Source organism: Aptenodytes patagonicus, chromosome 1 (assembly GCF_965638725.1).
Source record: "Aptenodytes patagonicus chromosome 1, bAptPat1.pri.cur, whole genome shotgun sequence".
Lineage (NCBI taxonomy): Eukaryota > Metazoa > Chordata > Aves > Sphenisciformes > Spheniscidae > Aptenodytes > Aptenodytes patagonicus.
Window position 1 is genome coordinate 153,633,189 of NC_134949.1, and position 24,983 is coordinate 153,658,171.

At 40.1% G+C, this 24,983-nt stretch overlaps 1 protein-coding gene across 1 annotated transcript; it reads left to right on the plus strand.

Moving 5' to 3' along the window:
* Positions 1-297: 297 nt before the first annotated feature.
* On the plus strand, positions 298-23,593 carry EIF5B (eukaryotic translation initiation factor 5B). The gene is made up of 24 exons (XM_076359490.1): positions 298-392; positions 559-684; positions 773-857; positions 1,256-1,895; positions 2,369-2,589; positions 2,773-2,923; positions 4,487-4,582; positions 5,747-5,833; positions 7,255-7,344; positions 9,164-9,459; positions 10,101-10,208; positions 10,357-10,467; positions 11,343-11,410; positions 12,592-12,733; positions 14,181-14,312; positions 14,959-15,141; positions 15,272-15,433; positions 17,906-18,037; positions 19,332-19,463; positions 19,578-19,654; positions 19,776-19,940; positions 20,934-21,072; positions 21,686-21,847; positions 22,798-23,593. Exons 1-24 carry the CDS (start codon positions 346-348, stop codon positions 22,903-22,905), a joined length of 3,660 nt encoding a protein of 1,219 aa, XP_076215605.1. The 5' UTR covers positions 298-345; the 3' UTR covers positions 22,906-23,593.
* Positions 23,594-24,983: the final 1,390 nt, after the last annotated feature.

The window sequence follows — 24,983 nt, forward strand, 5'->3', positions numbered from 1 at the left end:
GAAGAACTCCCACTTATTTGCTAAATAAAAATACAGTACCTTTTTTGTTTGCTAAAGGGTGTTTAAAGGAGCAGATAAGTGCTTCTTAATAGAATTTCCTGGTTACTAAGTTGCAAGATTTCTTCTACTTGTGCTTCATATTTGGACTTTCACTGCGGGGGCTGCTTTTCTATCAATGACACTTACTGTGATTTGAAGAGCTAAACAATTTATCTTTCGGAGGAGCAAAGTGAAACAGTCTAGTTATGTTCTTCCAAGAAGTTTTATCAAATCTTACATCTAAACTTTTAAAGTCAGCGTTGCAAGAACTGAACATGTTTTACTGTTCCACCTCCCTTCAAGCAGATGACGTGTGAAGGTTTTTCCTTTTCAATCCTACCGGGTGGAATAAGGTAATAGTGCGTAATGGTTTGTTAAATGTGTTTTTTGCCCCTGCGTTGCTTATATTTTGTGATTGATTTTACATTTTGAAGCTTTTGTTTGTTTTATGCAGATGGCTTTTACTTAAAAACTTAACGTTTGAACTCTTGATAACCCTGCTTTCCTTTTGCATGTTAGTGCAAAAGATGATATTGATATTGATGCCCTTGCTGCTGAGATAGAAGGTGCAGGAGCTGCAAAGGAGCAAGAGCCTCAGAAATCCAAGGGCAAAAAGAAAAAAGAGAAGAAGAAACAGGATTTTGAGTAAGTTTGTGTTTTTCTATCTGTCCTATTTTATTCCATTATACAAAAACTCAGTTACTTAAGTACTGTAACTTCTTTCTTATTTTAGTGAAGATGATATCTTGAAGGAGCTGGAAGAACTGTCAATAGAGGCGCAAGGAGGGAAAGTTGACAGGGAACCTTCTACAGGAAAGGTGAACATTGAGAGGGAGGTGGGCTATTTAATAAGAAATAGTTGGAATATGAGACACCTCTGTCCCAGAAAGTTCTAGTGTTGTGGTGTAGTTGGAGCTCCTGCGTGAAACTTGGCGGCTAGCATGTATTTTTAATTATACTTGATCATATTTTCATAGTAAAGTCAATTGTGAAAGATTTTATCAGAAGCCATGTCTTCATGCTGATAATTACTCAAAGCCGATCAGAATAAATTTTAATTGTGGGCTGAGGTGTAGTACACTCATCAGGAAGAGTTAATGCTTCCAAACTTTGTCTTCAGTAAGAGAAGTTTTTCTTGACATCTCTCAATGCTACTTCTTAGCTCACAACAGCAAGTAATTTTTCATGGCTGATTATTTAATTTTTTAATTACCAGGTTGAAAATGACAACGAAGAAAGCTTATCAAAAGATAAAAAAAGGAAAGGAAAGAGTAAAAAAGCCACTCTGGAAAATGACTACGACAGTGAGGAAGTGGAAGATAAAGATAAAAAATCTAAAAAAACTCAGAAGGGAAAACAAGACATACTTTCTGGCAGTGATGATGATGATCATGAGATGCAACTTAAGAAAAGCAAAGGGAAAACTCAGAAGTCAAATAAAAAGCATGATCTGTCAGAAGAAGATGAAACTAACATTAAGAAAAGCAAAGAGCGTGCGGGGGCAGTGTCTACAGGTGAGAGTGGTGATGAATCAGACGAGGTCTCCCAGTCTAGAAAAGGACAAAAGAAAAACCAAAAACCAAAGTCCACTCCTGCTGCTGAAAGTGGGGATGATGAAGAAGAACCTTCATTCAAAGTAAAAACAGTGGCTCAGAAGAAGGCAGAAAAAAAAGAACGTGAAAGGAAAAAACGTGAGGAAGAAAAAGCCAAACTGAGGAAGCAGAAAGAGAAGGAAGAATTAGAAGGTGGTAAAGAACCAGCAAAGCTGAAGGAAGCTCCAAAAAAAGCTGAAGAGAAGGCTTCTCCTGAAGCCCCTGGCCCTGGGGAAAAAGGGGAGACTCCTGCAGGAACAGAGGGTTTGTAACGTGGTTTCTAAAACTGTAACTTAAACGCTATAGCTTTTGTAAGAAGGCCAAAGAGTTGGCAGGCAGTGAGGATGATTTGTTGCTTTATTCTGAATCGGGAATACTAGACATTTGGTAGCCTTGTCTGCCTCTTTGTGTTGGCTCACATGTGGCTGTTTTTTCTGGCCTGTAGTTTGTTCAGGTACATGGGAAAACAAAAGCCAGGTGGCGAATTCTCATTACAATATATGCTTACAGTTCTGTTTTGCAAACATACTTTTCCACTTCACAGTTATTCTGTTACTTTAAGAGTTTAGGCCCTGACTTAAGAGACAGTTTTATTTTTTTCATTATGAAGTGCTTATGTAGTAGCCAGTCAAAATGTTCCTCATTTGGTGTTATTTATCATATTTGAAACATTAATTGTATTTAGAGTACCTTTAAAATTTCTGGGATCTTTGAATGTAGGCCTCTTCTTTCTGTAGCTGATGACAATGAGGGGGACAAAAAGAAAAAAGACAAGAAAAAAAAGAAAGGTGAGAAAGAAGAAAAAGAGAAAGAGAAGAAAAAGGGTCCCAGTAAAGCTACAGTTAAAGCTATGCAAGAAGCCTTGGCTAAAATGAAAGAGGAGGAGGAAAGGGCAAAAAGAGAGGAGGAAGAACGCATAAGACGACTGGAGGAACTAGAAGCGAAGCGCAAAGAGGAGGTACCGTGTGTCTTACTGTGAGGATAGAATAAGGGAGAGGGTAGTCTTAACCTGTACCCTTGCTGGTGCAGTTGGTGGATTAGTCCTTAATATGTTTATCATCAATAGAATAATACACTTGGCCAGCTTTTGTGTAAAGCGTGCTTTAAAATTTCTGCATGTTTTTTTTTAACGTTTTTCTAGGAACGATTAGAGCAAGAGAGGAAAGAAAGAAAGAAACAGAAGGAAAAAGAGAGAAAGGAGCGTTTGAAGAAGGAGGGAAAACTTTTAACAAAAGCTCAACGAGAAGCCAGAGCCAGAGCGGAGGCTACTCTTAAACTACTCCAAGCTCAGGGTAAGCGGTAAAGTTTAAAATAATAATAATAAAAAATAATAATAATAAAAAAATTCATATCCCTTACTGCTCTGTGTTTTGTTTTTTCTATCTGGAGCTAGGAGGGCAAATACTGAGTAATTCCATGTAAAGCTGCTCTGTTGTCAAGGCAGTGTGTGTGGGGCCCCCCCCCCTTTTTTTTTAAGTAGGTTTAAATGTCTGTATGTTTCCATCTTGCACTTTAAATACCCAACTTTTTAATACATTCCACTTGCGCTGTAAAGATGTTAGTTATGGAACTTAAGAAAAATCCCTTCTTTCCGTTGCTTAGTCCAAAGGCCAGGAAAGGCAGATGGGCTGTGCTGCACGTCTTGTAAGACCAGTGGTCTGGATCCTCTTGGATTAATTCATGTGCTCACTTAAGCAACTGCATTGTCTAGCCTCAAGTTAGCTAGTCCATGGGAACAGTATATTATCCTCTTGCATTTGCTTCAGGAAAAGGGTATATAGGAGCTTTCCTGCTTTTCTGTCAAATATCATCTGTTTCCATTGCAATGAAGTAAATGTATCCAAAGGATTGTAAGCCCATGTCCTAATTTGTTCCTGGTAACTTGTTTGTGGCTAAGGAAGGAAATGAATTCCTGAGTGCTGAGTATCCTTCTTTTTGTATTTGCAGAGAACATTATCTGACATTTTGCTGGTAGGTGGATGGTAAGGGTAAGAATCTCTGTAGCTAGTAAAATGTTTGGAGCTCTTAAACATACACAAAGACCACTTCTCTTCAGTCGTTTCTGTAGTTACTAGAATCCTTCTATTTGTGTGCTGCCACAACTGGATTTTTGTTAAATCTACACTGTAAATCACACAGTACCTGAAGGAATTTTGAGTGTTTCAGAAGGTGCAGCAGTAATTAAATTACTAATTTGTCTTTGCACCAAACTTCTGTTTTTAATTGAATCCCTTGCAACATTACAGTACTGTCTTTCTGGTGAGGTGAAGATGAAGCTGATGAATTGAACCTGGCATTATTTTAATACCTAAAAACATCTGTGTTGTTCAAAAAACCAAACAAAAAAACCCCAACACTGAGCAAAAGGGAAAATACTATCTACTGAACAACCTTAAGCTCTTAAGAGCTGTGCCTCTTAACTGCTCCAGATTGTCTGAAACTAGGATGGCTGGCAGACTGGTTTTAAGTTAGTTTTAGCATAGCAGACTTTAAATTGACATATGCTTGTTAAACTTGAGGTATGTGTGTTCATGAAATCCTATGTAAGTATGTGATAGCTTCAAATCTGGAGTCTTGGGATCAGATTGTTTTCTTTGCTGGTTTCCCCACCACCACAACTAGTAACCTAACTTCTTTTTGAGAGCATTCAGAGTATCTGAAGAACTATACTTTGCTCAAGTTTTGCAGCTTTTGAAAATCAGACTTTTTAAAAAGATAAAATATGCATTGAACCTACTTTCCACTCTCTTCTTTCCTCCACCTTGCAATTCTGGAAGACGTATTCTCATTTAAACCAAAGCTGATGTTTAGTAATTAATCACCTGGATTTTCTTTCTAAACATTTTTTTTTGCAGGTGTTGAAGTGCCATCCAAAGACTCTGTGCCAAAGAAGAGGCCAATATATGAAGACAAAAAGAAAAAGAAGCAGCAGCAGCCAGAAAATAAAGAAGGTGTGGTTTACATATAGGGATAATTAATAGATTAGTCACATTTCTGGAAGTGTTTGTGGAATAAATCAGCTAATCCTAAACTGATTGCACTTCAGGGTGCCTGTGAGGTTTTTTTGACACCTCTACCCCCACATGCAAGTGCTGATGTATTAGGATCCTAAAGTTGTTTTGAAGACTGCTCACTTAATCCTTTGTTTTACAATCTACTTGACTGGTTTTTTTTTCCCTAACCTGGGTATTTTCTTTAGAATTTCTAAATGTTGGAGATGTACAGAATGTAAAGGCCTTTTATGAATGTAAGGTTGAATGTTTTGTGTGCATATGTAGGTTAAATACAATGTAGCGTAAGTAGTAATGACTTGTAATTAAGTCTAAGCTGATGTCCCAGGATGAAAGGGGATTGATCCTAGTTTTAGTGCTTTTCTTTTAAGTTGGAGACAATATTTTTGTTTGTTTGTTTTCTTGTATAGAAAAACAGTTTTCAGTTTCCAGGACATGAGTAGTTCAGAAAGCTTGCATTTTTGAAAACTTAGACTTTATTGCACTAATTAGACATAGAGCGAATGTGTCAGAATTTTTTACTTTTGTGCTTCATGGTTTTCCTGTGGCTCTTCTCAAAACTATTCCTTAGTTTAAGCAAAACAAAACACCATTGCATTGTTTTTTTGTTATTTAGCTGGGTTTTTTTTTTACATTTGACATGAGAGTTATGTGGCTGCTTACCACTTAAGAAGGAGTGTGTGTAAAGAATTGAGAACAGTGCTTATCTGAATTGTATCAGTGATTTTTTTTTTATATGGAACAGTAGAGCAAGAATGGGTAGTTCATTAGTATTACTTAATTTTCTCTTGTCTTTTAAAGAAAGTGAGGTGTTTTTAATGCTCAGAAGTAATGGTAATCCTCTTGGCCAATAACTGACCTATCACATAAATCTGTTTAACTGCTTAGAAAGCCAAATGTTTTTCAAATAAGCCACATGCTCTGACTTTCGTTTTAGCTCAGTAAGTGGAAGTTCAGTTAGTTTGGTATTAAATAAATTCAGATGTTGTTTACTTGTAACAGCACAACTTAAAAACAGAACTTAAATGTGAAGCTGTATGTCTAAGTAAGTTGGTTTGCACTTTGGAAGAATGTCGCAACCGATTTGCTTTCTTGAAATTTCAGAAAGTGTGGAGGTAACTTCCCCAGCTGAAGATGCTGTAGAACTGGAAACACCAGTAAAAGAAGAGACTCCTCTTCCAGTAGAGCCAGGTTAGTAGTAATGCTAATAAACTTAAAACACGTAAGATGACTGCGTGGCAGTACTGCATGGTAGGTATCATACCTTGTTGGATGGGGGCTGACTGGCCATCCTTTCTTGAGGTAGTTGCTGTCTTTTTCTTTTCCTAAGGGAGGAACTGATGGAATTTTATGGAATAAAAAGGTATGAAGCTTCAGAATGAGACTGTAAAGGTCCCTTATTCTGGGTGCACGCCAGTGTTCAATTGGCTTAGGCAGCTATCTCAAGCACATTCAGTGCCTTATGATTAGCTCCCTTGACTTTTCATTTGCTTTCTAAAAGGCTGTTTTGTCAGTGGTTAGGTGGGGGTAGGGAGGAAATATGGTGCTTCTAGTATTGATACTGCAATATTCACAGTGATTGTATTCTTGATTCTAAGTGGTTTGCTTTCACAAATGCTGAATGCAGTGGATATGGGTTAGCTTGTGAAACTGAGTATCAGCATAGCAAGTGATTGTTGCCCTAATTTTTGCCTGCACACAGTACTTGTTTTGGCAAAATCACATTGTACTGGACTTCCTCCTCAGCAAGGAAACTGTTTCAATTTTTACCCTTATTCTTAAGTCAGACAAATACTAACAAAATTTCCAGCTTTTTGAAAACAAAGCTGAATGCATACTCTAATTCTAGCTTGACTTATCTCTTGAAGGAGCAATTCCATTGCCATAAAAGAGAAGGGCTCACTGGCAGAACATTAGTTCCCAGTTAATATTCTAGCAGTCTGGAACATACACTTCATTTCAAAGAGCTGAAATTTCATGACACTCCATGTGCTGCAACATATATATTGTTTAAATGCCTCTTTTGGAGAGGGTTAAAAGTTTGCATTTTTCCATTTGTCTGTTATTAAGAGCTGCAGTCTCTTCATATATCTGACGGAATTCCTGCTGGAATGAATGTATTTAATGCTTCTGGAATCCATGGTATAATTATGTTAAGGCATCTGGAGTCCTAAAATAGCACTGTTCATAGACAATTTGTTATTTTCCCACTAATTAAAATTAATACTGTAACCCAATTTGTTTTCTTGTTTCTCTGTCACTTTGTTACACATGGAAAACTGTTAATTGGGTTGTGGTAGAGGTTTGTGTGGCATGCATTATGCAGGCACTTGCACGATATGCAGACAGCAACTAGATAAATAGTTTAGCTATGTCTTCCAAAAGTATGTTTTGTTAGGCAAAGGTGCTAGCACTATAAGATTTTGTGGAGAGAACTGAAGATTATTTCTTAAGTATGCAGCATTTTCTGTTTAGGGAACACAGAGATAATTTGGTAGAATTATGGTAGCAGCAAACTTGTAAGTTGCAGTTGTCAATATGTCAAAGGAAGGGACATCTAAAAATGTTGTATGTTGCTGGGCTGTTTCTTTCTTTAATGTTGGATTTCTTAGTTTCAGAAGAAAAGGAGGAAGAAGAAGAAACGGAAGATGCGGGTTTGGATGACTGGGAAGCTATGGTTAGTGATGAAGATGGAGAGAAAGGTGGGCATGTGAATACCAAACGGATGCTGTTTCTGATTAAGGGGTTTCTTTGGGCTGACTTTTTTGGTTTCTGTAGAAGACAATATTGTATTTAGATTCTCCCCTGCCCTGTTAGATAAATTGTGAGGCAAGTGTGATGATAAATAGACATAAGATCCTCTTTTCAAAGGTAGAGCTTTCAGAAACTGCTCAAGAAGACCCTTTGGAAATACTCATATGTGCAGTTACCACCTAAAATAAATCAGTTGGAATTTTTTTGTTTGTTTTTATAGGAGTAGAAATCCTCTCCTCTTTAATATGTGCTTAAACCACTTCTGGGAGTTTAGGGAAACCTTTTACCTGGTACTGTATTTCTCTAGTAACCATTCCGAAGCCATAACACTTTTACTACACATCTGGCAACATCTAGGAGAGTACTTTTGAGAGAAGTTCTCAAAGAAGCGTGGGACTAAGATGGTGTGAAGGTTAGTATGCATGCATTATAGTAGGTTCTAGATACCTTCTGTCATGTGCTTCTTTGAGAGGCAGGTGTGGAAGAAAGGGAAGAATTGCCAGAACATTCATATTCCTGTGCGTATATGCCAAAGCCTGTATTCTGTCTGCGGCCAACAGCAATGTTTATGGGGCAGTTAGAGCTGCGCAAGAATGCAGGGATAACTTCTCGGGTGTTTTCTTCCAGTGGTGGAGAAAGCTGTATTGCTGCGAGTTTTCCTGAACGGTTGATTACTGTTCTTAGCGCTTCCGCGATGGGTCTTCATTGTTTCTTAAGATCAAAGACTATTCATCAAGTATTTGTTGACTTGCTCAGCCCTATACTTCTGGCACCTGTGCCTTCAAGTGTAATGCTTTATATACATATATGTACAGTAGTATGGATTTTATTTCAGCACAAGTGTGTGTTCCTGTGGTGCTGGACTGTTCTACTTGGAGTATTAAGGGCTGCTCACCTTCTTGAAAGTCTGTTTTAGTCTGTCACCACTGTCCTGGGGGGAGTGTCACATCCCCCTTCTTGCTGCTTGGATTTGAAGGATCTGCCAATATGATCCAGAAAAAGAGCCTTCCTAGGAATTAGATTTAGTCTATTACTAAGCTGATGGACTTTCAGCATAGCAAGAAAACATAACTAATCTCTAAGAGCAATGAGCCTCCTAGCAGCTCTGTAAGGAAGAGAATGCATGGCTTTAAAGTGTTCATTAGCTTGTCTCTTATGATTTGGCAAGTATGATAAATGGGAAGCTTTCACAGAGAGAAAATTACTTTTTGATAGTTGTTTTTATTTACTGAAGAATTCCTCTGAAAAATATTCATCTTTTCTGAACAGTCTAGGAAAACCTTAAGATGAGACTTTTAAAGATGTAGAAGAGACCATTTGTCTTGATTGTTTCTTCTGCTTTAAGTGTGCATTCCTGATCAGTAATAAACAGAATCCATATTGTGTTGAATTTGGAGTATTTTGGCTTTCTGTTTAAAGGTGTTAGTGCATTCATTCCCTTACGAAGTGCACACAGCTTTAAAGAATGTCACTTTATCTGAATATTTGCAAATGATGTCAAGCGTAAGTGTGCTGATATAATTCCTCCCCCCATCCCAAACTCACTCTGCTTGCACAGATTCTAAACACAAGTCAGCAGCTCTGAACATGAAACACTTTTTTTATATTGAAAGTTGAAAAATGATCTTGACTAGCGCTTCTTGAATGGAACCTACTTTCAGTCTTCACTCTTTTATAGCAGTCTCTCTTTGGTTTTTTGTTGCCCTCTCCCCCACAAGTGTGAATTTAATACAGAATTTTTACTTTAGATTTGGGGTTTTTTGGCAGAGAGTAAACCTGTCCACATTGAAGTCAAAGAACAAAATGAAGCGGAGGAGGAAGACGAGGAGGAAGAGGACGAGGAGGAAGAGGAAGAAGAGAGTGAAGAGTCTGAAGATAGTGAAGGGAGTGAAGATGAGGATGAAAAGACTTCAGATGAGAGAGAGGCAGACTCCCAGGCTGTTGGAAAACAATCCATGGAAAAAAAGCCCAGTAAGGAAATTAGCTCTGATTCTGAGTACGACTCTGATGATGACCGCACTAAGGAAGAGCGTGCTTATGACAAAGCTAAACGGAGAATTGAGGTATTTGAGATACAGCTTTATTTGAACAGCTGGACTCTTGTGTTGTATAAGAAACAACTTAATCTTCAGTTCATTGAAGGGCCTTTTAACCATATTTGTCAAAATGATGGCTGTGTCATGACTAATATTTAGGCAGGTCCAGAAATTGGGTTAATTAAGACAAAAACACCTGGTTTTGCCTGAAGCTGAAGTACTGGGTTTTAGACAACTCGATCACAAAGAATGTGCACTTTAGTGTCGTTCCCCTCCACCTCTCCCCTTCCTGGAGAAGGAGGCTTTTATCCTTTACAAGTAGATATTTCAAAGATGTGTTTCTAAACTGTTCAACATTTTTTGTGGCTGCTTATGTCCTTGGTTTCCTTACCTGAGACGCTTCTTCAGAATGCATCATCAGCAAAGCTATGTGTTAGTGGATATAATAACTTAGCCTACTAGACTGTAACCAAAAACTAAAAACAAACAAAAAACCCCTTAACTGTTAGTTGTAAATTTTTGATTTGCCAAAAGAGGGATGGCAGACCTTGAATTGCCTTGAAAATTTAAGTCCCACAGTTAACTCTGTTTTATGTATGTAACCAAGTCAAGAGGTGAGCTGTGGTTTTTGGTTTATACTTACCAATTTTTATCTGTCTTTTACATAGAAGCGACGAGCTGAAAACAGCAAAAATATGAACACTGAAAAGCTCAGAGCACCAGTTATCTGTGTCCTGGGGCATGTAGACACAGGCAAGACCAAAATTTTAGATAAGGTAAGATGTGGAATGTGAAGGCACTGCCTGTGCATCTTGTTTATGCATGTGGCTTTTTTGGTTGTAAATAGAAAGAATTAAAGTGTACTCGAAGAGATGACTTTAGTCTCTTACATGTAAGTATTTCTGGTCTTTTTTTTGCCTTTAGCTCCGCCATACTCACGTACAGGACAGTGAAGCTGGTGGTATCACTCAGCAGATTGGTGCGACTAACGTTCCCCTTGAAGCTATTAATGAGCAAACTAAGATGGTGAAAAATGTAAGTTGTAGCACTTCAAAGACTGGTTTTTAAAAATTATGAAATGTAAACTAGTTAAGGCCTTGTGAGATTTCCTGACATGGGCAGATGTACTTTCCTCCCATCTCTAATATTGGGGTTGATTGTTTTTCAATTCCTATCCTGTCATGTGTGTCCCCCCCCCGCAAAGGGGAGGCTGTCTCATTTTTCATTTTAGTTGATACATTTGGTTTCAGTTAATATATTGCCACTTCTTCAGAAAAATACACAAATACTGCTTACTCTGTTCTGGACAGTACACATATGTACATAGACTGCTTATTTGTCAATGTTTTGATTGTAAACCGAGACTTTTGAAACTTATTGAGTGTATTTTCTGTTAAACATACCTCTTTACTTCGTGTGCTGAAATTGGGCCAATTCCTGGGCGATGAACTTTATTGTGTTACAGAAATAGTAACTGGTCTGTATTGCTTGTTTTGGATACTATATCCTATTTTGCTTGCAGCAGCAGCTGACTGAAAAACCTTGGTAGTGATGGCTTTTTCCAAGATTTTACTCAATTTATTAAAAATGTGAAGTCAGTGGAGAGGAGGAGATGTTTAAGACAAGGATGTCAAATCTCACTAGCCTGAACTGTTTTTTTCTTCTGTAGGCTGCCTTGTCTTACAAATTTTAGCGGAGCTTACGGCCACTTGATACTTAAGGGAATGTGCTGCATCATATTTTTTAATATTGAAATGAGCTTTGATTTGGTTTATGGAGGGTGCTGGCCTTTCTTAAAATATGTATCTGGATTTTTGAAGTGAAGGCTGTCAGCAATACTGCCAGCTCTTAGGTGTTGTTTTTTCTTCTTGTGTAATCTTTACAAGATGGCTAATATTTTGAAATGTCAGTTTGACAGAGAGAACATAAAAATTCCAGGCATGCTGATAATCGACACTCCAGGACATGAGTCTTTCAGGTAATGTTTTCTCACAATATAGTACTCCCAGAAGTGATGGCTAAAGCATCTAGATATATTTTTAACAAAGTGCTAGGCCTTTGCCTAATCCATTGTGCTTCTTCTCACTTAAAAAAAAAAACAAAACAGACCACACAACAAAACCAAAACTCAACCTAAAGTAGAGGAATAAGTGGATTTGCTTAGTTTGCAAGTGCTTTTTGTATCTGGTTAATTGGTGGCCTCTGATTACTTTTCTGTCTTCATGCCAATTGAGCCATGAATATCTGAAAAAGCATGTAAATAACTTTTTTCTTAATAGTTAGTGTAAGAGGAAAAACGGAAGCAGGAAGCTAGCTGGAGAAGAAAAGGTGAGGATTTCAGGTGACCTAAGTACTCTGCTATGAAAAATTAAAACTTCTGTCCTAGCCCTCCAGTTCATAGTGTCCCAGTTAAGGTAACTGAGTTCATGAGACTGGAAGTTACCAATTGCACAAGTCAGCTGAGTCTCAGCAGAGATCATATGCTGTCTGGGAACACCAGTGGCATGCAGGCAAGCCACTAAATCAACTTTCAAGTTTAAAAATGTGATACGTGTAACTGTACTCACTGAGGTGGTGCTCAGGTGAAATCTCCAAATAGAAGGATTAAGACTTGGATGTGACATTCTTAAACATAAACCTCTGCAAGCATTGAAGTGCCATGTCTTAGGGCACTTGGTAATGTTCTGGTCAGTTCCTTGGTATCATACCACTTACAGCTCTTCACTGTCTAGCTAGGTTTTGTTTGGCACCAATGATGTCTGATAATCTTAGTGTTTAGGTAGTGTTGTATAATAAACCGTCTTGTTCAGATTTTGCACTCCTGTACTTCACTGTAACTGTCTCAGTTCTCAGAAAAAATCAGAACATATCTTAACTTGTAAAAATATATAATAGTAGGAAAACTCTTGGGAGAATAATAACTTCTTATTTTTGCTTACACATACTTAATATATTCTGTTAAATGGAATTTACACAGTGTGATTTGAATATTTTTTGACATAGTTTACATTTTTGAGGGAAAAATAACTACTTGATAAGCTTTAGCATTTTGTTGGTCAATGTAAGTTTGACATTGTATTTAGTGTTTTTATTAAAGTTCTGTTGCTACATGACTGATTTCCCTCCCCCCCCCCCCCCCCCCCCCCCCCAATGCCACAGCAATCTAAGAAATAGAGGAAGCTCGCTTTGTGATATTGCTATACTTGTAGTTGACATCATGCATGGTTTGGAGCCACAGACAATTGAATCAATAAATCTGTTGAAATCGAAGAAATGCCCCTTTATAGTAGCTCTCAACAAGGTAAGATAGCTTTTTAATCTAATAGTGTGTTATTCTACTCTAATAGTGTATTTGGCATCTGACAGTTTTCTGTTTTCTTCCATGAACTTGAATTGTTTGTGTAAAGTCTGAAGCAGTGGTTCTTAGATCCTCTCTGTTGCACTTTTCATGTCCTTGATACCCCAATGGCTTTGCAGGAGCTTTGCAGAACAATCTATCGGTGGTTCTCAGAGTCCTTACTGATAAATTTCTTTACCTTATGTAACTTCCTTATATGGTTCCCAACTGAAGTTGTACTTCAGTTGTGGTTTTTTTTTCTTGCACCTACTTACATAGATTTGTGTGCATTCTCTGATAAAATTGAAAGACAAGCTTCATATTGAAAAGTCTGACTTTATTTTAGCTACTGATACTTGTTAGTTTGACTTGAAGACAAGCTAGCTTTTAAGCTCATGGGACAGTAATGTTGATCACTGGTGGGAAGTATTTCAGGCTCTGCAATATTCGATGGTAAAGCCAATTATTTTCAGCCTTGTTTTTAGGAATCCTGTGCATGAGAAATTACACTGGCTGTTTGTGATGACTTACATGAATTATAATAAGGAAATTACTCGTGTCCCATGACTTTGGATGCTCTCTGACATGCTGACAGAGAACTTACAGAAGGGTATTTGTGTGCAGTGTAAAAATTGCAGTATACTTCAAAAAATGAAATGAGTGTTAAGATTGAAGTTTGTTGGAACTGAGGAGGCCATTATCTCATTGCTGAAAACAGCTGCTTTTTTAAAAAAAACCTATTGGATGGAGAGGTGTTAAGGCCCACAGGGAGCCTGAGATTAAATAGCCAAAAGTTCTTGCACTTCAGGTTATAATCCATTTTCTAAAGATGTAGTTTTGATTTGTACAGCAAATGTAATAGTTTCTTGGACTGAGTCCATCCTGCTTTGAAAGTGTACTTAGGGAAGTATTTCTGAAGTATGCGATTGTGTCTTTTGAACAACCCCCCCTGTGATCCCTTCTCTGTAGCAACATGAGAAAGGGTCCAAATTCACCAGTAAGTTTTAAAAGTTCTTTGTAAAACTAGTACAGTCTCTTCTCGGGGGAAAAAAAAACCCCACATTTTTTTGTGTGTATGGGAAGCTCTGTATGGGTCTCTTTCTTCTGAATGTTTTACCTTAAACTTGATGTAGTTAATGTATATAAACTTTTCCCATATGAACCTAGATTATTATAGCTTGAATCTTTAAAACCTGAAGTAGTATTGCTATCGTGAAATACTGTCCGACATTGGGTAAATACATAAACAGAGATAAATACAGCAGCTAAAGCAAATAAAAAGATTTGATACTGGAGCAAATAGGTGGCTAGCTGTGTTGGCTGGTAAAGTATTTCTCACAGATGATGTGGCATAAGCATAAAGATGCCCTTTAGTAAGCTGCATAAGATGACGTATTACTGTATTTTCAAGATTGATAGGTTATATGATTGGAAAAAAAGTCCAGATACGGATGTAGCTGTCACCTTAAAGAAGCAGAAAAAGAATACAAAAGATGAATTTGAAGAGCGTGCAAAAGCTATCATAGTGGAATTTGCGAAACAGGTAGGCTGGAATATTCAAGGTTCTTCTGTTAACAAAAGTGAGAGTAAAGATGGTAGGTGGGTGGTGTGGTTTGTGTGTGTGGGGGTTGGTTTTTTTTTCCTTTCCACAAAACAACTTGGAATGTCAAGAAAACTGTTGCATCTCTTCTGACACCTTGGTGTTTACATCTCATAAACCAAACTTTGTTGTTGCTAAATTAACCTCTCAACTGCTCCATCCTTAGAGTGCTAGTTTGGAGAAAAGTAGCAGCTAATTGCTATGCCTGGTCAATGGAGTCATGAATAGCAGATTAAGTTTTCTGTCCCTATTCTTTCTCTCTTTGGGACTCACCTGAGAGAATCCCATCTGCCTCTTGTTCCCTTGGAAGCTGGCAGGCATGAATCGCATCAGTTCTGGGAACTTCTGTTGGCGACATACAATGCTGTCTAGAAGCTAGATGTGGTAATTAGCTTTGTAGAGTTATCCCATACTGCTTCCAAGTGTGGGTTGAGGCTTCATGTTCCATGGCATACTATCAGTAACAATGTTTGTTTAAAAATTGGGATTTAAAAAAATGCAATAGTAATTGACTGGGGTTGAATGTTACTGTTAATACTGATGTGTGTATGTATGTTTTTCCCTGTATAACTATTAATCCTGATTCCAGGGCTTGAACGCTGCCTTGTTTTATGAGAATAAGGATCCCCGCACTTTTGTTTCTCTTGTACCTACCTCTGCTCACACAGGGGATGGCATGGGAAGTCTGATAGCTCTTCTCGTTGAGCTAACGCAAACTATGCTGACCAAGAGACTGGCTGAGTGTCAGGAGCTGAGAGCTCAAGTCATGGAGGTAATTCAGCAGCTGTTCTTTGAAATTCATCTAGAAATTTCTCCCTTCCCTGCCCCCTTCGTCCTGGTTAAAAAAAGGTTTGTTTGAAGTGCTTAAATAGAGAGTAACTTTTTTCTCCCCTTTCATTCAGGTTAAAGCACTGCCAGGCATGGGCACTACCATAGATGTTATTTTGATTAACGGACGCCTGAAAGAAGGAGACACCATTATTGTTCCTGGGGTAGAAGGTCCTATAGTAACTCAGATTAGAGGTCTTCTGCTACCTCCTCCTATGAAGGAGCTACGAGTTAAGGTATGGAAACTGGTTAGTGTATTGACGCTTAGAGAAGATTCAGAACCAGAAAAAAAAAAAACCATCAAGTTTTATAAAAAATGAGAACGTAGTGGAGTGCCGTTATATTAGCTGTATCTAAGGGTGACTTAAAGGGGAAGACAGTGCACATCTCGTGTTTTCGTGAATGTACTTGTATATACCTATTGGTGTGTCTGTTATAACGGTGGCAAAGAAAAGGATCAAGGAGTTGCTTTGCAGTGAGGATTAAGATGTGTATGCTTTAATAAGGGATTCAAGCATGTGGCTACGTGTGAGAGGGAGATACCCATCTTAAATGGACATTGGAGTGTACCAGTACAGTGACTTCTGAGTTAACGGTTATATTATTAGTAAAAGTGGTTTTTCGGTAACAAAAATCATATACACTTAGATTTGAGAAAAGTGAACAAGTGAGTTTCTAGGAGTAACTGGTGAGCGGTGATGACCAGGACCTCTGCAGGATCTGCAGCCTTTTGTCATTTTCAAGAGTTGTTTTGCTGCCCTAGTCTTAATAGACTGGGGAGAGACACTGAATTTGAGATCCTGCCTGTATTGCTTTCCGTGAAAGGAGGAGGAGGAGAGCCACAGAAACGAAAGGCTATAAGTACGTTAATACATACATTAATATTAATACATACAATTCAAAGATGATGCAAAGAGCTGCTCTGATTTTTCCTGTTTAAAAGGGAAGGAATAAGTGTCTGCACAGATTTTGCTTGAGGCAAAGAAAACCAGAGATAACGTAGGTGAATGTAATAGGACAGGCCTTAAAGGTTTGGTTTAGAGGTGGAAAACTAGTATCGGAGTCCTAATCTAAGGCCATAACAATTGTGGTGCGCTTCATTTCATTGAGGAACTGTGTCCCTGCAAGCCACTGTAGTCCTTAGCGTTTAATCTAGTTCCTTCCTGCAAACTTGTAAAGTAGTACTAATAATTGCCGGGGCCTGGGTTGACATTGGCATTCTCTTTCCACCACAGTGATTCTCTGTTGTGAGACCATTGTGGCCTCAGAGGTGCTGAAGGATGCAGTATTGACGTTGAGGTAGAATCTGAGCGAGGGCTTCTTGGCCTGCTTTAAATAGGAAGACAAGAGCCACTCTTTCCGCTTGTGCGTATGGCAGTCTAATACGCTTGTGGGGTAGGACAGTTACCTTGGAGAATCTAAGTCAGGCTTCCCGCTCTGGAGCGCAGCTTTATGGCAATAACTTGGTAACTGCTAGAGAGTGGCAAAAGGAAGATTGACGTTTATGCTTAGGTTATGTTCTCTGATTTGCTGGAAGCGGTCGAATATATTCTGGTACTGTGAGGAAGGAATTGAAAGCATTTCCATCTGTTTGCTTCCCTTTATTTAAAGCAGAAGATAAACTGGTGTGTGAAACTCTTACGAGACTGAAGGTTTTTTGTGGGACTGGATAGCAACGTAACAGATCACAGGTTCCCATCAACACCATCTTCAGATGAGTTTCTGCACTTTGGTGGGAGATGGGAGTATAGGGTAGCAGCACCAAGATGAAGAACACGGGATTTGGGAACCTTTAGCTGGGGAAGTGGATCTAGGAGAGCTGTGGGGTTTTTTTGGTTTGTTTGGGTTTTTTTGGAGCAGGCAGTGAGGATACATTGCAATTCAGCCTGTCCACGGGGAACTGTCATCCTTGAAATAAGACCCAAATTTTGGGGTGGAGGGCTAAAGAATAGAGGCTTGCAGGAACAAAGTGCTTACTGAGGAAGGAAGCTGCCTTGCAGTTTCAAGAAAAGGATGGGACATCTAAACAAAAGAAATGAAGAAACAAACCAGAAAATCCCTCCAACGTTGATTTAAAAGTCTTCAGAAGTAACTGCTTCTGTGATGCCTTAGAGCCATGCCCTGAGCGGGGAGAGATCTTTGAGGTTCCCCTGGGTGGGGAGGAGCACCTGGGAAATCGAGCATGGAACTACGTACATGAGAAGGCTGGATTGGGAGGCCTCCAGTGGGAGAATGAGACAGCTCTTCCTGCCCAGAGCCTTGGGCTGTATCAGCTAAGCTTTAGTGCTGTAGCTGAGCTGTGAGCATCTTCCCCTTACTTCCCTATGGGGCTGAATTTGTGTGGGTTTGGTTTGTTTTGTTTTTAGTGAGCAGCTGCCTATTGCTGCTTGCTCTTTTCTTGTATATATTCCTTTTTGGCTGCTGCCTTCCTTTTTAGACAATTCCCCCTGCCCTGCCTGCCTTGGCGGGGGGTGGGGTGGGTGGGGGTTGGGAAGGTATCTGATGGGAGAGGAGCACGCAGACTGAAACATGCGCGCCAGGAATGTGAAGTAGAGAAAATCGCTGATGAAAGATGGGAGCTGCTGGACTTCACTGACATGCTATCTGCTGTGCTTGCTGGTGGCAAGTTCTTTAGCTGCTCAGCACTGCTTTGTGTTGCTGTGTAGCATCTACATGAACTCTTTGCTATTGTGTATTCTCCTTTTCAGAACCAGTACGAAAAGCACAAAGAGGTCGTTGCTGCTCAAGGGGTGAAGATTCTTGGGAAAGATTTGGAAAAAACACTGGCCGGTTTGCCATTGCTCGTAGCTTATAAAGAGGATGAGGTCCCAGTCCTCAAGGTGAGGTGGCTAATGTTGAAATAAGACAAACTGAGGGCAACTGAGTTCTCTGGTGACGAAGCTCATTCAAAATGTTGAGAGCTCAGTATGCTTTTTTGGGTTGTGTTTTAAAAACCGTTACAATAACATGCTGTAGCCTTGTGTCCCTGTGAAGCATTAGTGTGGTGATGTGTTTAGTATCTTTACCTGTAGCTTTTCTCTGATATTTTGCTGGGGTGTCTCTGCTGGTAGAATAAGGTTTGAAAACAAGTATCATAGCGTAGTTTGACTATATGTTAATTACTGGTTTGGTATTTGTAGTAATTTATGCATATACTTGAATCAAATTATATTAGGCAAATATCCGCTAGTAGCGTTCTTCAAACTATCATAATTGCAAAGCCGATTTAAGACTTCTGTAGTAAATTTCTTTTGTGACTTACGCTTTAAAAATGACCGAGGAAAGAACGTACCTATCTTAAAACCAAAATTGAGATGAGATGCTCCTGCTCTCCGAAGTCAGGAAGTTAGTTTAAAAAGGAAACTCACATGTTGATATTTTACTTTTAACCATATTTTTACTGTAGCCTTCTGTCTACTTATCTTTGCCTCTAAAGGAAGGTTAATCTTTCAGGTCCTCCAAATACAGACCTTGTTTCTGGGCTCATTTGAGTATGTATGTGAAGTGTACTAGTAGTAGATATGTGAGGGCTTAAAGTAGATGGCAACACCCATTCATCTGGCAGAGGCAAAGACTGAGTGGTGGCTTTAAAAGGCATGGGCTCTTAAAAAACGGTGTTTTTTAACTTCTCTGAAAGCAGCAAAATGGCCTTGCTGCTCTTGTATCCTCTGTTTCGTACCTAGGCCTAAAGAGTGTTCAGAATCCTTTCCAGCTCATGGTTTTAGGAGTGTCTGCTTTTATTGTCGATCCTCAGTTGGCAACCAGAGATACTGCCACGCGCTCTGGGGTGTGTGTTCACTCAGTCTTGCCGGCAGAAACTTAAAGTGCTGGGGAGAGCAACGCGTAGTCTGCAGCGAGATGTTACTAACTCCCAAGATGGGCATCTGCTTTGTGTTACATGGTCACCTTGCAAAATCCTCAAGTCTAGCTCAGTTCAGACTTGTCTAATGCCAGGAAGAAGCAGCAGCGTATCACAGGGCTGTGTACGACCTATACTGCGAGTCCGTAGGCTGGTACCTATCAGTACGGCTGTCACATACTTCCAGCAGCTCATGAACAGAAAGACTTTGTACCCCGAGGCATAAATAGCAATAGAACTAAAACTTCCTTTTCTCTCCTTTTTTTTTTCTAAAGGATGAACTAATACATGAACTGAAGCAAACACTGAATGCAATCAAATTGGAAGAGAAAGGTGTCTATGTCCAGGCTTCTACTTTAGGCTCTTTAGAAGCATTACTTGAATTTCTTAAAACGTCAGAAGTGCCAGTAAGTACTTCTATGCTGTAGCTGATGTGGCTGTTCCTACGTTTGGGTTGGTAACTGTTTCCTTTCGACTCAGAAAGGTTAGCGACTGATTTATGTGGCTTTCTTCTTCAACAGTATTCAGGAATTAATATAGGTCCTGTCCATAAAAAAGACGTTATGAAGGCATCAGTTATGTTGGAGCATGACCCGCAGTAAGTAACTTCTTTGCTTTACTATGTTGATAAATGTGCGGTGGTGTTTCAGGAAGGCCCCCTCCTTAGCTCTAGTTCTACGGTCTGTCTAGTAAACTGTTTGACTTATTTTTACTTACAGATACGCAGTCATTCTAGCATTTGATGTGAGGATTGAACGTGACGCACAGGAGATGGCCGATAGTTTAGGAGTTCGAATTTTTAGTGCTGAAATAATTTATCACTTATTTGACGCCTTCACAAAATACAGACAAGACTACAAAAAACAGAAACAAGAGGAATTCAAGTAAGTAAGAGCAATCCTATTCTGGATGCTTGCCAAATAACAGTGTCTCGATATTTACAAGAAAATAGAAATCGCATTTAACTTCTTGTTTCCATATTGTTACTTAGGATGTAGTTCTGATGGGAAGGAAGGAGAGGAGGAAGAGGATAGTAACAATAAATTGATAGTTTTCGAGAATTCAGTACTCCAGTTGAATCGTTTACATCTGGGATTAGGCTTAGTTGGGTGAGAGTTGTGAAGCAGTTGTCAGATTTAGCTAAAACTGTCATGTAATATGGAGTGTTCTTACTAAGGTTTGCTTTGTATACTTGGCCTCTGTTCCTAGTTTGTGACAGATGGGTTAGTCTTGCAGAGTTAAGAAAACAAAACTAAAGGGATTTGGATTCTGTTGCTTCATATTTATACAATTCCAGTGTACAGGGCTTAATTCTGACTGCAGTAACATGAATATGCAATCATTTAAGAATTTATAGGGACCCAGAATTAATTTTTGGAATCTGTGTCATTGGCTGATCCTCAGTAAAGTAAGGATGGACAAACTAAATGAAAATGATTTTCATCATTTCATATTGATCCCAATTTGAGTTTGTATACCTCAGTGTCTAAACTTACTTGTTCACTTTACAAACAAAAATCTTGAATTTTTGGAGTCCCTGTGATCGGTTGAGGCAATAATATTTCTATTCCTATGCTCTTCTGAGACTATAATTATACTGTAAAATTACTATTCCTTTGGTCTTGGTCTTAGTTGACAGCCCAAGGCAGTCAAAATTAAAATCCATGCCAGCCATGCTTGATTATTGTTCCCTATAGTTCTCGAAGATCAAGTATTGACTAGAATTAGCAGGATTGGAAAAGAATGTTTTCCTGCTTGATTTCTCCCCAAGTCTCCCCAGTGAACGCCCAAGAAGCGTGGGAGAAGGCAGAACTGTTACCGCTGTGGACGCTGTTCCAGTATCTATTTCAAAATGCCTTTTCTTTGTCATCTTCCAGGCATATAGCAGTATTTCCTTGCAAGATGAAAATACTCCCTCAGTTTATTTTCAACTCCCGTGACCCAATAGTGATGGGTGTAGTTGTGGAGGCCGGCCAGGTGAAGCAGGGGACTCCCATGTGTGTACCTAGCAAAAACGTAAGTAAGCGCCTCTTCCCGGTGGACGTTTGATCTACCTGGTCGTTCCTGGGACGATGCACCAGGAAGCGTTTGCGTGCCTTTCCTCAGCGTACAGAGTTTCGGTAGGAGAGGAGATTGAGACTTGCTGATCACGTCTCTTTCCCGGTGATCTTGCTGTTCTCTGCCAGAACAGAGCCGAGTCCTGTGGCGGGGCACAGCCCTCCTGACTGCCGCAGGGCCCTGCCGGGAAGCGTGGCTAGAGGGTGTTTGTCAGTCAACCGCCCTACCTCCCCCGCTGCGATTTCTGTATTGTGAGATGGAGTAACAAGCAAAACTGTCATTCCTGGTAGCTGATAAGGGGGGGGAAGTCAACTCCTGGTGTCTTGAGGGCTAACAAATTGATATCCCAGATGGATAAGGGGGTGGAGCTATGGATGGTTTGACATCGCTGCCCTTTTCAGTGCAATGTGCTTACAGTGCAGCATGTATTGCTTTGCCAGTTCCGAGGCGGCTGCTCCGATAGTGCAGTACTTCGTACGAGCAAGTCTGTATATATAAACAGGACTTTAGAGAAGAGTGTGTGCACAGAGCTTTTGTGGATGTGTATTACAGCTTCTTCGTTGTATTACAGTTTGTTGAAATTGGAATAGTTACAAGTATTGAAATAAACCATAAGCCAGTGGAGGTTGCAAAAAAAGGCCAAGAAGTATGTGTTAAAATAGAACCTATTCCTGGTGAATCACCTAAAATGTATGGACGACACTTTGAAGCAACAGATATCCTCGTCAGTAAGGTAAAAGCAATCTGCATTTTTGGAGAGGGCTTATGACATAGCGGTAGCTTGTGTGAAGTGGAAATGTTGCACGAAGCCTGAAAACCATACACTAGAAGCCTTCCATCAGAGACTGGCAGACACGTGAAATGGTTCGCGTGTGGCATTGTTCAGCCGAGTTTCTCTGTAGCCTTGTTTTGAGATTTGTAGTAGTGCCCCCCTCAAGAGGACCGAAGGAATGATGTCCTGCAGCTCAAAATGCCTTGCAGCTTACTGCACCTGAGAGGGTAAAATGCTAAATGAGCTATTTGCATACTGTTGTATGTAGCTGGTGCTCAGAGCAGCTTAGCAGTCCCCTGTGGCACTACAGCGTGACTGTGTTTGCCTGGTTTGGAAATCGTGCAATAAATAGCAATACTTCAGTTGCTCCCATTCCGGAACACTGGGCTTGGAGGAGGAGATGATCCCTTGCTCAATTTTCTGCCGTGGGAGGCAAAGCCACAGCCCTCCGCATCCCTGCCTGCTTTAGTTACCGTGTTGTAAGACACCCCCTGCCACACACACGCTGGGGGCATGTACCCACAAATTGGGGGGTGAGTAGCCACAGGGGCTTCTCAGATGGAGATGCAGGGCCTGTGACAGGGACTGGGAGGTGGTGCTGGTGCGGTGGGCACTGGGGGAAGCGGGAGATCCTCTCCGGTCACAGGTTCTCGCCTCGCCGCATGAGGTGTGAGATGGTCTGTGCTTCTGCAGCCTCTGCAGACCAGGTAAGGGGTGGGAGAAGAAAAGAAGGGAAGGAATGGGACAGGTCACGCAGCAGATCAGTAGCAAAACTGGGATTAGAAGGAGCGTTCCTGCTGCGCAAACGGATGCCCTTTCTTCAGGTTAATTGCTTCCCAGGCGCCAAAAGCCGCCTTTGCTAGCGTGCGTGTGTGTGTGTGTTTCTGATGGGCTTGTCTTGTGTGTTACAGATCAGTCGTCAGTCCATCGATGCTCTGAAGGACTGGTTCAGGGATGAAATGCAGAAGTCTGACTGGCAGCTTATAGTAGAGCTGAAGAAAGTGTTTGAAATCATCTAGGTAACTTTTTACAGCGATGGGGAGGCAGGAATAAACGCGCTATTCCTGTTCTAAAAGTTACCAACAAAGTCGTATATTGAAGACAGTGTTGGATATATGTTTGGGAGGAAAATATGTGGATAAAATGTTTTCCATGAGAAACCAAGAAATTTACACTGGTTTGACAGTGGTCAATTTACATGTTCCCATGGTTCCAATGTGCCTGTTCACCTCTCCTACTGCCCTTCCTAATACTGGCTGCTGTTTTAAAGTTTGCCCTTCCTTCTCTTACACCTTCCTTCCACCCTTTGGCCCTCCCTCCCTCTCTCCAAAATAAAATAAAATAAATTGAAATTTTTATTACAGAACTAAAGCTCTTTCACTTTTATACTGATGAGATCAGTACTGCAGTATTTGATTAACCAAGCTTCTGCAGACTTTGTGATTCTTGGGACATTTTTGATGTAAGAAGTACTTCTTTATTTATGCATACCTCTTCCCTTGGCTCTCTTTTCCAACATTCTTCTGCTTTGTGCCTATAGACATTTTTTTAAATAGAAAATTAGGCAATTGGGTATTTCTGTATTTGCTTTGTGTGAAACAATGATGTAAAGCATAGTTGGCCGCCTTTTACTGCTTGTACAGTTCATGAAAGTCGACCTGTAATCATTATAATGCAGAGCTGCAAATAAAGGAGATGGACATAGTAGCCCATTTGTTTTACAGTTTGCTTCAATAAACACAGTTTCACTTCATGGGCTGTGGCAGCCGTGGAGGTGCCCGATGGAGGCTTGCCTCTCTCTGCCTGGCAGAGTCATGGAGGCGCGTTCCAGCAAGGGTGTTTCTTCAAAGCTGTTTCTTCCTCTGGCTTCACTTCCCCTTGCGGAGCGTGTGCGTTGTGCGTTGCGGTGATTGCGGTGGCTCACGTCTCTAACCGTGTTCCCGAAGCGCTGGAGTTGCAGGCCAGGTGTTTAGCAAGTCACAGTTCCCAGAGGGGCTCTGCTGGGAGGAGTTTAGATGTGGCGTCTCTTCTCCAACTGCTGCTCAGAGTTGTGGTAAGCACCTGCAAAATGATTGTCTGCGAGTGAGCAGTGACTTTGGATGCTGCATCAGAGCTGTTGAGTCATCCGACACCACGAGACTGAACCAGTTCAAAGGGCGTTTGGTTAACGTTGTGATGACCAGGAGTCAGTCTGTAATCCCAGCATTTTCCCATCCTTCCTTCCCCCGTGGATGAGAGCTTGACGTATCTCTCATCAGGTAGTCTCCTGGTAACTTCTGGCTCATGGTGAGAGGAGCTAAAGAAATACTTTTCAAAAGCACAAGCTGAAACGAAGTCGATAATGATCTTTCATGTAGCTGAGATCTTTAGCATTTGAAATATTTACAAGAATTTACTTTGCAATTTGCAGTTTGATCGGATTTCTGCTGTCACTTAGATTATTTCTTTTGTTAGAAAAATCTGAATTTTATAATTGGGATTGTGCGGACTCCATTACAAAGGAAGACTTAATTTACCTCCTTTGGCAATGGAATTTAAATTACCAGATTTTTTTTTTTTGGTTTGTTAGACTTTAAACTTGCTACTGAAAAGGCCCTTCTCAGTATGGGTGGTGCGTGGTGCAAATTCACATCACCGGGCGTGTCGGTGGTTTGGAATAGAACGATCACGGTGAGGAGACTGCATTTAATTGTTATGATTTTCTTTTGCAAACTATGCAATCATGAAAACTACACTAATAAAAAGTTCTTAACTTAAGAACCCAGATGTCTGTCAAACATTGTGGTCTTGATGTATTCTTGATTGTTTCCTCGAATGTGGAAGGGTGTGCCTCCCACAGGTAGAAACTCTGGGAAAAGGATCATGCTGCTCATGCAGGTTGCTGTTGTGGAACTTACAAAATACCTTCACTAAAAGGCTTTAAGAAAGCAGATGACTGAATGTAATACTTAAGGGCTGAAGCAGGGATCACTAAGGGGGAATGAAAATATAATTACAAATAGACTTTTTTTTTTTTAAAAAGCTACTTTCAAGTATGTCTTGAGCAGCACTCACAGAACCAGAGCTGTGTACCTGAAACCTAATTGGCAAAATACTT

What these genes read in the sequence shown, in the direction of transcription:
- EIF5B (XM_076359490.1), top strand. Translation starts at nt 346, where the DNA reads ATGACGTGTGAAGGTTTTTCCTTTTCAATCCTACCGGGTGGAATAAG. An exon ending in AAGCGAAGCGCAAAGAGGAG is followed by an intron (nt 2,590 to 2,772) that starts GTACCGTGTGTC and finishes ACGTTTTTCTAG; the next exon opens with GAACGATTAGAGCAAGAGAG. An exon ending in CAGAAACAAGAGGAATTCAA is followed by an intron (nt 19,941 to 20,933) that starts GTAAGTAAGAGC and finishes GTCATCTTCCAG; the next exon opens with GCATATAGCAGTATTTCCTT.